Below are 16,100 nucleotides of genomic sequence, written 5' to 3'. Positions count from 1 at the left end.
TGGATCACATTTAGATTGGTTATGGATCACATTTAGATTGGTTATGGATCCCGTCACATTTACATTGGTTATGGATCACATTTACATTGGTTATGGATCACATTTAGATTGGTTATGGATCACATTTAGATTGGTTATGGATCCCGTCACATTTACATTGGTTATGGATCCCTTCACATTTAGATTGGTTATGGATCCCTTCACATTTACATTGGTTATGGATCCCGTCACATTTACATTGGTTATGGATCCCTTCACATTTAGATTGGTTATGGATCCCTTCACATTTACATTGGTTATTATGGATCCCTTCACATTTAGATTGGTTATGGATCCCTTCACATTTACATTGGTTATGGATCCCTTCACATTTAGATTGGTTATGGATCCCTTCACATTTACATTGGTTATGGATCACATTTAGATTGGTTATGGATCACATTTAGATTGGTTATGGATCCCGTCACATTTACATTGGTTATGGATCACATTTACATTGGTTATGGATCACATTTAGATTGGTTATGGATCACATTTAGATTGGTTATGGATCCCGTCACATTTACATTGGTTATGGATCCCTTCACATTTAGATTGGTTATGGATCCCTTCACATTTAGATTGGTTATGGATCCCTTCACATTTAGATTGGTTATGGATCCCTTCACATTTAGATTGGTTATGGATCCCTTCACATCACCCACAGGACGCAAGTCTAAGGCTCTCTGAAGATAAAAGATGAACAGGGAATCATGACCTATGTTGTGGGCTAATCTAATCTAACTTCGACTATGTATCAATTATTACTTAACATTAGCCACAGAACATTACAAGTTGAATATAGTTGATAACAACATTCAGTGCTATAAAATGATACTTTATTAACCACTGGGAAATCCGTCCAGTCTTCCTAAAACGTCGCTATATCTAATTACTATTCAACTACTATTCAAAACACAACCTACTTCTAACATAACGCCATATTTGTCTCTTGTTCGCCTAAGTCTACTACGTCATTAGTCTGTCTTACTACGTCACTACTTTTACCGTCGCTAAAACTATACACAATATATTTAACTAACAAAACTAACATACTCTCTAAACTAGTACATTACACCTACTTCTTTATCACATGCATCTTAAATTACATGCAGCCTCTTGTCCAGGAGGCTAAAAATCAAAGACAGCTTACTTGACATGTCAACACAATGCCACACAATATCATAGTATTCTCATCCCTATTAGTTCACAAATAAGAATAATAATAAGGCTTGACTTCGAATCCAAAGATTTTTTTAGGAATGTAATATTTCCCGTAGCAACGCAGCACTCGCCGCCGCGACCTACATAACCATTTCCCGCCGGTGGTTGATTTAGACTTTCTTTTCGTCGTCTGCGTCTTTCCTCGGCTGTGGATTTTCTTTTGACCTCAAATGTGTATCCCGCAGCCTTCGTAAGTGATCCCCAACAAGAAAAATAAAATGCGTCGCTAGAATTAATTGGTTAGAACGATTCTATATTTTCTGACATAGAGTTCGATAAAGATAAAGGCACATTCCTCGTCCCATATGCTAAGACAAATCTGTACAAATGCTCCTTCTTCCCTAGTGCTATTAGAGCATGGAATGAGTTGCCTGAGCTAGCCAGAAAACCAGTGACTTGGTAGAATTTAAGTCATTGGTTAACATGCATGGCTAGATGCATGACGCGTAGGACGTAATCATCTTCTTTTTTGAAATAACGTCTGTATTATATAAGACAAGATAAGAAACGTAGCCGGGAATATTTGAATGGGTCAAGAACCAACAGAAATCCCGAATTGAACAATTCAATATTGTAATGCTTCAAATTTAAATCCTACAAATAATATCTTATCTTCTTATCTTATTTATTATATACGCATACAATCGTCTAAGTAAGAAAACATAAATGAATTGATTTCACTGACAAATCCACAGAATAGATTTCAAATATCGAACTTAAAAATGATTCTCCAAAACAAAACAGTGTGTTTAACTTTCTTGGTAGAGACAAGAAGCTTCTAGAATCAAATGTGCAGGAACATAGTTTTACCTTCTCCCCCAACCTTGACACTTCCATTATGTGACGGTAGTTAATAAATCAATCAAATGTTTCGAAAAATGGTTTACTAAAAAAATTCAACCTGTCATTTATTCTGATTTAAACTGTTTCAGAATTTGAGAATGAAGTGTGAAAAAAAACAAAACAGTTTTAACCAAAGCCTTTTAATAATAGCATTATAGTCAGGGCTGACATTCAGAAATATATGGGGCAGTGCAGCATTGCAACTTCCTTGTCGAGTCTCTTCCACTTGGGTCACTCCACTTCTCAGTGCTGTGAGCATCACAGGCGTGTCCGAGTGTCAAGAGTCAAGACTTAGCCATGGTGGTCATGTCTTTGTTGGTCCATCCATTTCCTAACAACCCGTTTAGCGGGTCACCATGACATTCACCCATTGCCTAATCCCGAGGTGACCTTTAGAATCAAGTAGAATCTCAATCACTTCCTTTTTGCCGACATCGATGGCTGGACCGTCGCATTTTTTTGCTGGACATGGCCAAACCAACTAGTTCTACCTGCTTTGTGATAGATGACCACTTAGTTGACCGTACATGTATGTTGTTGGGGAGAAGAGGAGGTGGAGTGGGAGGATGCTGTGACATCAACAAAAGCCTTCACGTAAGGTCAACATTGACCTTCTCGTTTCTAAGGTCACAAACCACCATCAAGCTTTTGTACACTCGATGGCTTAGCCTGGAATCATTTTTTTTTTTTTACGTAATTTTAAAGATGCCTGCAATAAACTCTATACCTTCAATAATCTATAAAACCTGCCTACATTTTGCTATAAATCAAACATGCCTACACTGTGCCTACTGTAACAGGATTTTGTATTTCTGGAGTCTGTTAGTGTTATATTTTCCACTTCTCATCAACTGTAAAAACTCAAGGCATTCCATTTACATGGCGAGACTCGCCTATAATTTTAACACTATTCAATCCTGTACTAAAACATTCTTTATAGGTTTAATAACTTTGCATATTTCTTTGTATATTTGATGATAGTTTGAAGATGTTTTTGTGTGCATCATCGGTAATTTCTAAGTACTAATAGTAACATAGATAGTTATTTGTTAGGGAAAGGGGGACAGCTCAAAGTAAGCACTGTTTAAAAATGAAAAATTGGTAGTTTAACTAATCTTAAATTAATGCATGCAAAATTATTCTACTCGTTTTGAAACATAATCTTTCGTTTTAAGCATACAAATGGAAGTTAACGAATACTACACTAGACTCACATCGCAGTATTTAACTTATTATATAGTTGAGACATTCTTTTAAAAAATGACGTCACTTCCCAGCGGGAAACAGACTTTATCACGCAATTGTATCACTCCTTGGTGGAGACCGTTGCTTTACTCATGTCTAATGTATGTTTAATAGCATGAATATATGTGCGTATTCGTGTGTGTGTGTGTATTATGCTCAAACCTAACGACCCAGTTTATCTGGCCACCGTGGAGACACCCAAATAGAACACACACACAAAGATAATGAACAATACAAGTGAACCAAAAGGAAAAAGTGACCTCATTCTCTACACCAGTCTTCCCAAACTGTGTTCCGCGAGAACTGAATAGGTGTTCCACGAACTACTGGAATAATTAACAATTAGGCCACCACGTGAATTAATGTCTCTAAAAACAAGCAAAGTGTCCCTCTAAATACTCAGAATGTGCGAAGCGTTCCGATACGGAAAAAGTGTGGAAAATACTGTTCTGCATCACCCAAAACTAGCACTCCCCTATTCTCGTCGTTACCTAGGCAACACACACATACACACTTACCTACGCAAAAAAAAAACACATACACTCCATAACACTAGCTTTATATTTGAATTTAAAACAAATTTAAATTATTATTGAAAATGATAAATAATGAAGCGAGATGTCTGTTGTGTGATAGAGACTTTTTAAAGTGTTAGCTCATTTACATTTTCTTCTAGATGTGACCACAGTAGCAGATTTCGTCAATTGAATTTAAATGTGTTGTTGTTTTTTCTGTCGGTAATCCAGAAGTTTAGAGGGGTTCTCAAACTCACTAAATGAAATGTATTCGTTTACCTATGAACATGGTATTCTCTTTTTTGTGTTTCAGGGGTCATTGGGACAGTCCAGGTGGTCCAGTGAAGCCACTGACATACGCCCAGAGAGCCCAGGAGCTGAAGCGGAAAGAACTACACCGGCAGAGACACAGTGATGACAGTATTGTGTACACTCAGTCCAAGGTTAGCCAGGCCTCGGCCATGAGGCCAACCAAGAGGAGGGGGGAGAGCTTCAAGTAAGTGGGACTCATTTTAATTCAACTACTCGTGGCTCCTCTCTCTTGAGTTATCTATATAGGCCACTGTCTGTGGTCATTAGGATCCACTGACCAGCAAAGCACATGATATGTGTGTGTGTTACAGGGTCTAAAAGTTCATACCTTATAAGTTAGATCACCATTATTACATTTTGCACAAGATTTTCTCTCTCTCTCTCTCCCTCTTCCTGACTCTTTCGTTCTCCCTCTCTCTTGCTTTCTCTCTCTCATCTCTATTTCTCTCATCTTTATTTTCTCTCTCTCTCTCTTTTTTTCTTTGTGTTTTTCTGTCTCTCTCTCTTTCTTATTTCCCTATTTTTTTTTAGCTCTTTTTAAAGCGAGTGTGTCCTTTGTTTATGCTTAAAGGAAAAAAACAACACTTTGTTTAGTCTGTAGTTATTATGTGATACCATCGCCAAGGCTTGTTTGTGACATCAGTGGTTCTAAATGTATAATCTCACTCTCTATTCTGTACAAGAAATTCTCTTGTGTGAGTGTACTATCTCTGTGTTGAGCGTTAGCTAGGACTTACATTCCTCCCCCCCCCCCCCCCCAATTTTATTTGAGTACGTCTTACTGTCGAGAAAGATAATCTTAAGAGAAAGATATTCTTAGCGTGTGCTAAGGTAATTAATTTCCCGTGGCTGCAATAAATTTTACCCCCCAAAACCTAAAACCTCAGCGAAGACAGCAGATGGCGTGGGCACGAACCTTTATAAATATCTTCAGGGTCATGTCCTCTAACGCTCGTCTAGCGGCGTAGTCCTCGCTTTTCGCCTCGCTTTAAGATTAGAAAGTAGATGCACTTGGTACTCGGGTTTCTAATTAAAATATCTTTCTAATTATATTATCCTACCTTTCTCAGCCTTTTTGCGTGTGTGTGTAAAAATTAAAAAGGGGGAGGGCACGTTATTGTAGGGAATTTAATAAAGTAATGTAGTAATGGGAGTGATTGTAAACATTATCTTGAACTCTGTCACGTGTCCCGGGCTATTATTAGCACCAAAGGGTTACGTTCCTGTAATTAATAAAACACCTGAAAACTTGCCGGCTAAGAATTTATGGGCACATTCTCTTGACGATAATTATTTTTTTTTTTTAATATTACAGATGTGACCAATTAAAAACGACTTATGTCTAAACGGGCAGACATCAGATAATCAGTTATCTGAATAGGCAGCCAGCGTGGTTATGTGTTGGTTTTGTTTCGGTTAAATTCACACAAAGACTTTCCAGTCTTAACCGATCAGTTTTATTCACATCCCACATTTTTTTCGTTCAGAAACATTTACTAAATTAAAAAAAAAAAACTCCTTTATACAGCTGACCAATTTTTGTAAGTGTGATTAATCTGCTCTTAACAACTAATAAATAATAGATTTAAAACAAAAAAGGAACATTTTTAACCCAGCTCCTAACCTCTAACCTCTTCCCACCCCGAAAAAAAAAACACATGAATCTACTCAAAGTATAAACAAAATGTAATGAAAGGCTTATAGATCCAGACTTAGGTAATGGTGCGCAAATAAATAATAGATTTTAAAAAAATGGAACATTTTTAACCAAGCTCCTAACCTCTAACCTCTTCCCACCCCGAAAAAAAAAACACATGAATCTACTCAAAGTATAAAAAAAAATGTAATGAAAGGCTTATAGATCCAGAACATAGACTTATATATACTATATCTAGCCTGGACATGGAGACTTTTTAACACTACAAAAAATGTGAAAATTTTTTAGAAAGTTGGATCAAGGCGTTGTTTTGTTAAGTAGTTAAAAGAAGTAAAGGCTATTTTTTTTTCAACCCTAACCTATGTAAAAAATAATTTAATTTTTTAGATCTAGATCTAGTAAATGAACATCAAAAATAAGAGTACTCTCGTCTCATAATTATTATTTTGCAATTTTTAGATCTTTATCGAAAGACTGAATGCAACACTAAATTGTGATGTTTTTGTGTGCATTTTTCATAATCAATTACAAAATGTTCACAATCGACAAGTCGCGGATAAGAATTTATTTCCGGTTTCCAGTCTAGTAGTATATATAAGTCTATGCTCCAGACTTAGTTAATGGTGCGCAAACTGTTCATGAACGTCTGGGTTTTTATTTTATTTTATTTTACTCTTTAACGAAGACAAACGGGAATCCCCGCTGACCTATGTCTGTTCAAGATAAAAAATTGTCTAAGACCAGTTTTCATTTTAGAAAGAGATATTTCGAAAAAATGATAGCGATCAAACTAGAGTTTTCCCCAAGTGTGGCTAATTAGCTAGTAATTCTTTTCCTGAAGATATACATAAACTATCACAGTTCTAGGAAAACAGAGCCGTTTTGTAGAACCGTGTCCAGGTTTTTGATTCCTGTTTCTTCCCATGAAGAATTTGCAAACTGAAAAGCGGAATTGTAAAAAGTTACATAAGCAAGTGTTCAATGACTTAGACTGGATCTTCCAGCGGCATAGAGAGTGGGAGGTAGTGTCCAAGAAATCGGTCACAGGAGACATCAACAATCTTCCATCCTGACCTACATAGTGCTTACAAATGATAGGTCTTCCTCGCCTTATTCGACGTGGATGGCCCTGTTTTCGAGGTATTTGGTCAAAGTTACATCTAGCACGTGCTTTTATTCAAAACGAGGTCAAAAACATTACCGAACCTTAGAACTTTAAAAAAAAAAATTACAAAAATAAAGAAAGAAATAAAACTTATGTGCATTTAGGCATGTTGTATGGTTTCTCAGGTGAGGTCTACGTATTTGGTCAATGGTCTGGCTGCAGTTTAACTAGGTCACGTGAGCTACTAGATTTTAGTTATCTTATGAATGCACACATTTCGACCTACTTCTAGGGGCAGAAGCTGACATATTTGAGAATCAAATTGATTTCCTCCCCCCCCCCCACCCCCCACCCCCTCTCTGACTGTTCAACTCACACAACATATTCTCTCAAGTTCAAAACAATTTGTTTTGTAATAAAATAAAATATTACAACATTGTATTAGGTTATCTGTCTTCGTTACATGTAAAGGCCGACAACCGAGAAAGAGTGCTAAAGCGAGTCACACCTAAGAGTTATCGCCCGCTGCAATCCTGCACGATAATTTTCGCTGTTTCGAATGATTGTTGTGTTTCGAGGTAGTCTCGGTGTAGCACAGCCGTTAGATATGATTCCAGCACTGTAAGTAGACAGTCTTGTACTAGATTAGGGAACATGTACAGAACACTTCTATTTATTTGCATAGCACAGAATTCATTATTGGTATCTTTTTATATTATTTTGTGACTTTCTTTTCTCTGCATGTGTCTTTTAAGAAATTTATTTTCTTTCAAGACCTCTCACGTGTGGGTGTGGGTGTCTATTCATAAAATACTAAATAAAAAATTATGAATATTATATATAAATATATAAATAAATAATATATGTATAAATATTATATATAAAAAAAACATAGCTAGATATTTACTATTATGTACAAATTGCTGTAGATTAGAGAAGCAGCATTTACCTTAGTGATAACATCACATTGATTAGTGGTAACATCACACTGACCAGTGATAACAACACACTGACCAGTGATTTTTCACAGAACTGGTCAGCAGCAGGTTCACAGTTGGAAAACTTTCAGTAGTGTTGTGCAAATTAAAAAAAAAAAAAAAGCGTACCCCTTCTCTTGCCTAATCCTCTGCTGTGTCTAATTTGAGAACCACTGGGAGAGACTTGTCCACTTTTAAGTGCACTTGACTAGTTTCTCTATAGTATTCTAATTACAGTTCGATACATATACCCTTCACTTACAACGTAACTCTTTGCAAAAACTTTTTTACATTTTTTTTTGGTTGTCGTCTGCTTCAGAGTTCAGACATTTTGTGTTCACTTCTTTGACGTCATCTTGTACCAAAAATAAAGACTGATTATCTCCTCTTAATGGCAGACGTCCATCTGTGAATAAAAAAAAAATTTAGGGGAATTATTTTTTTTTTAATCATGATAGCAAGTCCTCTCTCATAGCCATCAGAAAATGATGTATATGTTTTTGTTACCTCCCCTGGGCTTTTGAAATATGTTCGTAGATAAACAGACCAGGAATAGCTTTTCCAAGCCTGTGCAGACTGTCAGAAGACAGGATCGTGATAGAATCAGTGATCTGACTTGTCTGGAGCGTTAAGATTCATCTGAGATCAGTTGAGCCAAATGAACAGTTGTCATCAGTTGTACCTGAAATATCGAACGTGGATCTTTCTCTTCCACCATGACATTATTTCAGTTATTGTTTTTACAAAGCTTATATCAGTTCGCTCTGTCTGGTAAAAAGTTCATACAAGCTTTATCTCGGATCAAGCTGAAACTTTAAACAATTATTTTTTTTTTTTTACCTGACATCACAATAATCACAAAAAAAAAATTCTTTTTAAAGTATTGGTAATTAATATTTTGTTTGGTATCTCGAACAAGGGAAAGAAAGTGTAATTGACTGAAGAGGTAGTATAAGCTGAATATAGTTTATAGTTGGCCGCTTAAAAGTAAGTATGAAAAAAAAAAAAGCAACAATAGATAACTCTACAATCTTCTATTTTACATAAGCACCTCACTAGCAGAGTGGTTAGAATGTCGCCTTGAGGAGGCTTGAGTTCGAATTCAGATAGTTCCCCCTTTTGAAAAGCGATTATGGTCAAATTCAGCCAGGTCTCCCTTTCTTTCTTTATTCCCCCCCCCCCTATTTCCCCAACTGGTCCAGACACGTGATAGGATCATAGCGTAATGAGAAAGCTAAAAGCATGATATAGCGCTAAAAAACAAACAACAATTGGTCGAAATTTTTCAAATGGCATAGATGTGTTGTTGTTGATCTATTACAAAATGAATGACATGACTGAGCCAAACTATTTACACTTCGCATAAACTTGGTTGGGTTTTTTTTAAAGTATTTTTATAAGTTTTTCTTGTTAATGGTCTCAGCTTGGTTTTTGTTTTTCTAGTTTGGGTTTTTATTAATTTAGGCTTGGTTTATATTTAATCTTGGTTTTTCTCAGCTTGTCTGCTTCTCTCTCTTTCTCTCAACATTTTAGATACAGATTGTTACTCCGTCAAAATGTGTGACAATGAGCTAAAACCTTCCCTAAGAGTTGAATGTTATAACTATTTCAATATGACATTTCTTTTGTTCATAGTACAGTTTCACTCTGTTATACTCTCTAGTACATTCAAATGAATTTCCCCTTTCTCTATGTATCTACCACTGTGCACATTTCTTCGCCTATGGCAGGGGTTCTCAACCTGTGGGTCGCGACCCCCTTGGGGGTCGATTGACGATTTGCCAGAGGTCGCCTAAGACCATCGAAAATATGGATTGTTTTTGTCTACTCTTCTTTAGCTGTATGTGTGTGTGAGGAGGAGGGTCGCGGCAGAGTGGGGGGGGGGGGGGGGTCGTAAAAAGGGGTCGCCGAGCATAAAAGGTTGAGAACCGCTGGCCTATGGGATTGTACACCTCTTGCTTGTTTTCAAATCAAAATCAAACTAATAATTACTATACACAGGGGAGACTATTTGAGGTTGTCGCAATTGTTTTCTTTCGTTTGTGAGTAGAAGGACTACCTCCCACGGTTCGGAAATAAACCCAGAAATAACCGAGACCTCACGAGATCATATAGCTGTGGTCTGTGGTGTAAGTTAATTAAGTGTTCGAGAGAGTGGTGGTTAGCGGGGGCTTAGAGGAAACGACCCCACACGTGGCACGTCTGGCACCACGCAAAACAATTATGAAACTTGACTTTTAAATTACAGGGGTTCTAAATTTATGACGAATCTATGCACACATTTGACGAGAATTAATATGAAACTCCCTAGAGGATAAACTTTACCTAAACATGGTTTAGGGCTGACCCATATGGCCCTAACGGGGGCTCTGTCACACGCGGGGCCTAACCCTAACTCTGACACAAATTATCATGCGCAGGGCTATCAGGTCATGGGTCGAGAAAGACTTTAACAATGTTGAGTAACAGGTCCTTGTTTAGGTGAAGTGTTTGCTGTATTAAAGCCCACCTCACTGTATTTCAGTCTATAGCGTATTGATTATGGTACATTTGGATGTCTGGCAGAGGCCCCGAATATTTTATAGGATGGGCTGAATGTGACAATAGAAGCTTGATATCGTGGGGCTCCCTCAGGCTTGGGGGCCAGGGCGGTTGCTCTCAAAGTCGACACTGGTTGAACAATAATTAAAAGTCAACACTGGTTGAACAATAATTAAAAGTATTACTCAGTTAAACGCTTTGTTTTTCTTTGATAGACATTTATTCATTGGAATTTTTTACCAAACTTTGAACGTATTTCTGTTATCATCGGTTGATAAAATATTTGGAATTTCCAATTAACATCAACGAATGCTTTTATCGGTGTGCGAAATGCTAACAACTTTAACAGTTTGAGAATTCCTGCTCCGTAATCTCCAGTCTTTAAAATATGTTCTCGCTGTAAAGCAGACTAAGTCTGTTTCACTTCACCACGTCTGCTCCGAGTCCTACTTGTGGGATTTCCCGCTAATCTTCCCGCCTTTCACCCCAGCTTGGAATCCTTGTTGAACATTCTCTAGCTGACGACGTTAATGACGTACTTAACCAAGCCAAAGTAAGAGGATAGAACAACTCTCGAAGCCAAATTCTTCAAATTGCTACCTCCTGGCTCCCGAATACATTTATCCGTTAGAGTAATTGGTCCCTGCGTCTCCTCAATGTTTGATGAGTGGTTGCCCTTTACTTTACCTTCTGAAACATTTTTAACCTGCATAATTTATTTAAGCCTGTCTTTATTTTACTAACTCTGACTTAATTAGCCAGAACTTTTTTTTTCCAGTTTCTAGATCTAGTAGGGCCTATTAGAAAGTGTAATTAACTTAGAATTCATTCCTTGACTATCACATTAAGATAGAATTATTTTTTTTTACCATTACAAGTACCGTATCCATTTTTACAAAGCTTATGTCAACTGACTCTGTTTGTCTGGTAAAAAGTTTGAACACGTGATTTCTCTGACATCGAGTCTCGGATCAAGCTGAAATTTTGCACAATTAGTTCTTTTACCTGACAACACAAGAATTAATTTTTTTTAAATCAATTAGTTAATTAGGTATTGGTGATTGATTTTTTTCTTGTTACAAGCTATTTTTGTTTTCTATTAATCCAAAACAGTATGACTACTTTCCCTGGACCAATGCTATTATAAAAGACATGTATGCCAATGGCATTATTGATATTTTGAAACAAATGTATCGATCTGGTATATCTGTTAGGTTTTGGCTTATCGTTTATAAACCATTAACAATCATCAAACTAACATGACAAGGTCCACCTGTCAAACCAACATGACAAGGTCCACCTGTCAAACAAACATGACAAGGTCCACCTGTCAAACCAACATGACAAGGTCCACCTATATAAAACATTTGTCAAACAAACATGACTGATCCACCTGTCAAACAAACATGACAAGGTCCACCTATATAAAACATTTGTCAAACAAACATGTCAAGGTCCACCTGTCAAACTAACATGACAAGGTCCACCTATATAAAACATTTGTCAAACAAACATGACTGATCCACCTGTCAAACTAACATGACAAGGTCCACCTATATAAAACATTTGTCAAACAAACATGACAAGGTCCACCTATATAAAACATTTGTCAAACAAACATGACAAGGTCCACCTGACAAACTAACATGACAAGGTCCACCTATATAAAACATTTGTCAAACCAACATGACAAGGCCCACCTGTCAAACTAACATGACAAGGTCCACCTATGTAAAACATTTGTCAAACAAACATGACAAGGTCCACCTGACAAACTAACATGACAAGGTCCACCTATATAAAACATTTGTCAAACCAACATGACAAGGCCCACCTGTGAAACTAACATGACAAGGTCCACCTATGTAAAACATTTGTCAAACCAACATGACAAGGTCCACCTGTCAAACTAACATGACAAGGTCCACCTATGTAAAACATTTGTCAAATCAACATGACAAGGTCCACCTGTCAAACTAACATGACAAGGTCCACCTATACAAAACATTTGTCAAACCAACATGACAAGGTCCACCTGTCAAACTAACATGACAAGGTCCACCTATGTAAAACATTTGTCAAACCAACATGACAAGGTCCACCTTGTGACGATACGAAACTTGCATACATAAGTTCATTTTAGTTTTTCCCAGCAAACCGTGAGAAACTTTAATTTTTAACATAAAACAATTATTTTCTTGTCCACCCATAACTAATTTCTTTTAGGATTTATCTCCCCTCGCACCGTTTCTCACGGGACGAATCTCACGTAAAACATTAACTAGCCTCTCCAGTGCTAACTCTTAATTATTGACCGCTGGACAGGTGACCAGCACACAAGTCGCTCCGCGGCCTAATAACTTTTCACACCTATCTCCCCCCCCCCCCCCCGCAGGATACGCATCGCTCTAAGAATAGCATTGCACTCGGGCTGGACAGATACATATTCGCTTAAGACTTTACTCTCACGGTAGGCTACGAATATTGACCATAAATCTGACCTGACGCCTGACATCTCCGGTACATCGATACATGTGAGAAAATCAGCTAGCTTTCTTCCCCACCCGTTAAACGAAAAGTCCCATCTATATATAGAGAGAGACCAAAGCATTCCAAATTAGGCCCGCTAGGATTCATGCAGTCTCCTCTGTTAGGAAGTGTAGTTGTGAGATTTCATTAGGGACAAACGGGTAAGTGTAAACATTTTACTATACTCATTTTATCTTATAGGAATGTGTGAGTACACATTAGTACACAACCACGTTCCCCGTCATTACATTATGACTTTACTATGTATGTACATTGTACTATTTTATGTCAATACTATATCTTCATATAGTATTATTAATGCCGCTATGGTTGTCTACATTTGAAACTATAGTTATTATATTTAATTTGTTATGTTTCATCCATTCCTGTATTTTAATGATGGATGTAAACAATAACCTTTCGTGAATCTAAGTACTGTCTAAGAACTTAGATCACAGTGCTCTAAACTTACAGAGCCCATGTGAAATTAGTCATTTCACATTTCTATTGTATATCCCTCATGCATGTTATTATGTCTCCCACCCTTGTGAACTTATAGTTCCTTGGATGAATGTAATTTTGATTAATTATATCAAACCCTTATTACTGTAGCCATATCCCTAATATTTTATTTTCATCTTATCCTTTAGTATATAATATGCTCATTCCCCATTTTACTGTAACTGATTACTTATCGTCGTAATCAAACTTATTGGATGAATCTTGACAAGTATCATCCTACATTGTACTATAGCACATTTATTGTGGTTATCTTACTTATATCCTTTGTTACTGAGTTGTAGACGTACTTTCAAGTTTTATACTTAATTATCTTAAATGCCTATTGGGATTGATACCAATGCCTACATCTGATTGATTGCAAGGCATATGGGAATCCCTGCTCAATGCCTTTAGGAGGTTCCTAATTGTATGTCTTATCCCCAGCCTGGTTGCTACCCCTGATTGCTACCCCTGGTTACTACACACGATTGCTACAACTATCAGATCTCCATAGAAAGCTGTAACCGAGGCAGACCACACCAGATACACCCCCCCCCCCCCCCAATTACATACCTGTTAGCAAGAAGGCATTGCCTACTGTCCTTGGCCCTAACATATTGCCCAGTGTCCACAGTGCCCTATACTGCCCAGTATCATCTGCCCAGTACCCGGCCCAAACTGTCCACTGCCCAATAGTTATTGCCTAATGCCGACAGACTAGAGCACCCTTCGCAGCAGAAGATAAACTGGTGTTGAGTTAGCACGGCTCTCTACGAGCTAGAGATCACAGCTGAGAGATCGTCCCACTACAACTTAGTTTGCAGCACCAACCATCTCTATTGCTAAACAGGCAGCGGCCTCACCTATAGAGCCAGCTTGCCTACAGCATAGGGATATCCCGAGCCGACGTCCTAAGACAGAGCCGGATGACTCATCCTTCTGAGTGCCAGTCCTACGACCGCCAGAAGACGACCCAGGAGCTAGCAGCTAAGAAAAATAAGTAGCAGACATAGGAACATTCTTCTCCTCCACTCACTCAATAATCAGCAATCCATGATGAGCAGTTATATTAGATATTAGCACCTTCATTTCATTCATTAATTATAATTTTATTTGATCATTTATCTTGTGTAATCTTTCATTTATTAAATTATTTTATTTATAAACGTATAATATTGGTCTGTTCTTACTGTTAGTTGCGGTGTGCCTGTACAAAATCTTATATGTGAGCGGGATAAAATTAATAAAATTTCCCCTAGACATAAATAAACAAGCCGAATAATAACTAATTAACATCTCGTCACATATAAATGGGGGCCTGTCCGGGATCTGTAACTAGAATCCTTTATTAGACAGGCACAGGCATACAGCAGTAGAACTTTCCTATATCTAATATACTTTCATTATCTTAAAGTAACGGATTGCAAACGGAGTGAAGAGTGTTTTTATAGTCTTTATTTTATATCTATTTTACTTTAGATGTTATCACATATTAACTTAGTTTAATATTATTATTTGTGGTTATTTTAAGTTGCATCACTGTGCTTAATATTATATTATCACGGGCAACGTGGTTGTTTCATACGGGCTTCAAATAACGCTCTTACTTCAGTAATATCCCTCCTTGTAGTCTTATTAGTTTCCCATTTTATTTCTCTCATACATAAATAATGGCCAGCAATACAAGATCCAAGACTGACTCTGACAGAAAACTCAAAATACAAGAGTTGACAGAGACAGCGGCATTGTTAGAATTAGAAGGGAAAGATCGCTCTGACTACATCCGACAAAAGTTGGATGAGTGGGAATTAGAGGAGAGGGTAGCCCGGGAACGGGAATTTGAGTTAGCAAGAGATAAAGAAAAACATGAGCACGAGTTAGCCATGGAGCGGGAGAGACAGGCAACTGAGAGAGCTAAAATAGCTCAAGAGAATGAGACGGCTCGCACAGTCGCTGATTCTCAGCCTGCTAGCCCAGCTTCCAGCCAAGGGTCCTCAAGTAGCTCACCCAACATCCCCTTCGAGCCCTTCGATGAGAAGAGCGAAAGTGTTGAAGTTTATTTAACACGATTCGAAGAGGTGGCACGCTATTATAGCTTGCCCAAGGATAGGTGGTGTTTTAGATTAGCTCAATGCCTTAGAGGCAAAGCTTATGAGGCTTACACAAAGCTCCCCTCATACCAACGGGAGGACTTTGAAGCCCTAAAAGAGGCACTATTGGTTCAATTTGAGCTGACCTCTGAATCATACCACAAGAAGTTTCGAGGGTCCCGCCTTGAGCGCAAAGAAACTTATGTCAATCTTTGCGACAGGCTGGACAAATACCTCGGGAAATGGCTAGCCCTAAGCAAAATGCCCGAAACGTTTGAAGGTCTTAGAAACCTTATTCTGGCTGAGCAGCTTCGAGACTGCCTAACGCAGGAAACTCGAATATATGTCAATGAGCAACAGGCGACTGACCCTTCTGACATTGCAATTGCTGCAGACCGATACATAGCTGCCAGACGAGACCAGAAAGCTAAGACACTAGTAACAGAACCACAATCTAGCGAAACCTCCCCTGCCCAGCCCACACCTCACAACCAAAATCAAAACAACCAGGCACGTGTCCCA

At 37.9% G+C, this 16,100-nt stretch overlaps 1 protein-coding gene across 7 annotated transcripts in view; it reads left to right on the top strand.

Moving 5' to 3' along the window:
* LOC106069798 (uncharacterized) overlaps positions 1-16,100 on the top strand; it is a 178,833-nt gene that overhangs the window by 51,325 nt on the left and 111,408 nt on the right. For 6 of the 7 annotated variants that reach the window (XM_056038730.1, XM_056038731.1, XM_056038732.1 and 3 more), the window contains one exon: positions 4,180-4,362. In XM_056038730.1, coding sequence (XP_055894705.1) covers positions 4,180-4,362 — 183 coding nt within the window. Of the gene's footprint in view, positions 1-4,179; positions 4,363-7,345; positions 7,562-16,100 lie in introns of those variants that run through there. The other variant, XM_056038734.1, reaches the window with a different exon arrangement.

The sequence above is a fragment of the Biomphalaria glabrata genome, chromosome 8, assembly GCF_947242115.1.
Source record: "Biomphalaria glabrata chromosome 8, xgBioGlab47.1, whole genome shotgun sequence".
In the NCBI taxonomy this organism is placed as follows: domain Eukaryota; kingdom Metazoa; phylum Mollusca; class Gastropoda; family Planorbidae; genus Biomphalaria; species Biomphalaria glabrata.
The sequence above is the reverse complement of the archived record's forward strand: the minus strand, read 5'-3'. Positions and strand labels throughout refer to the sequence as shown.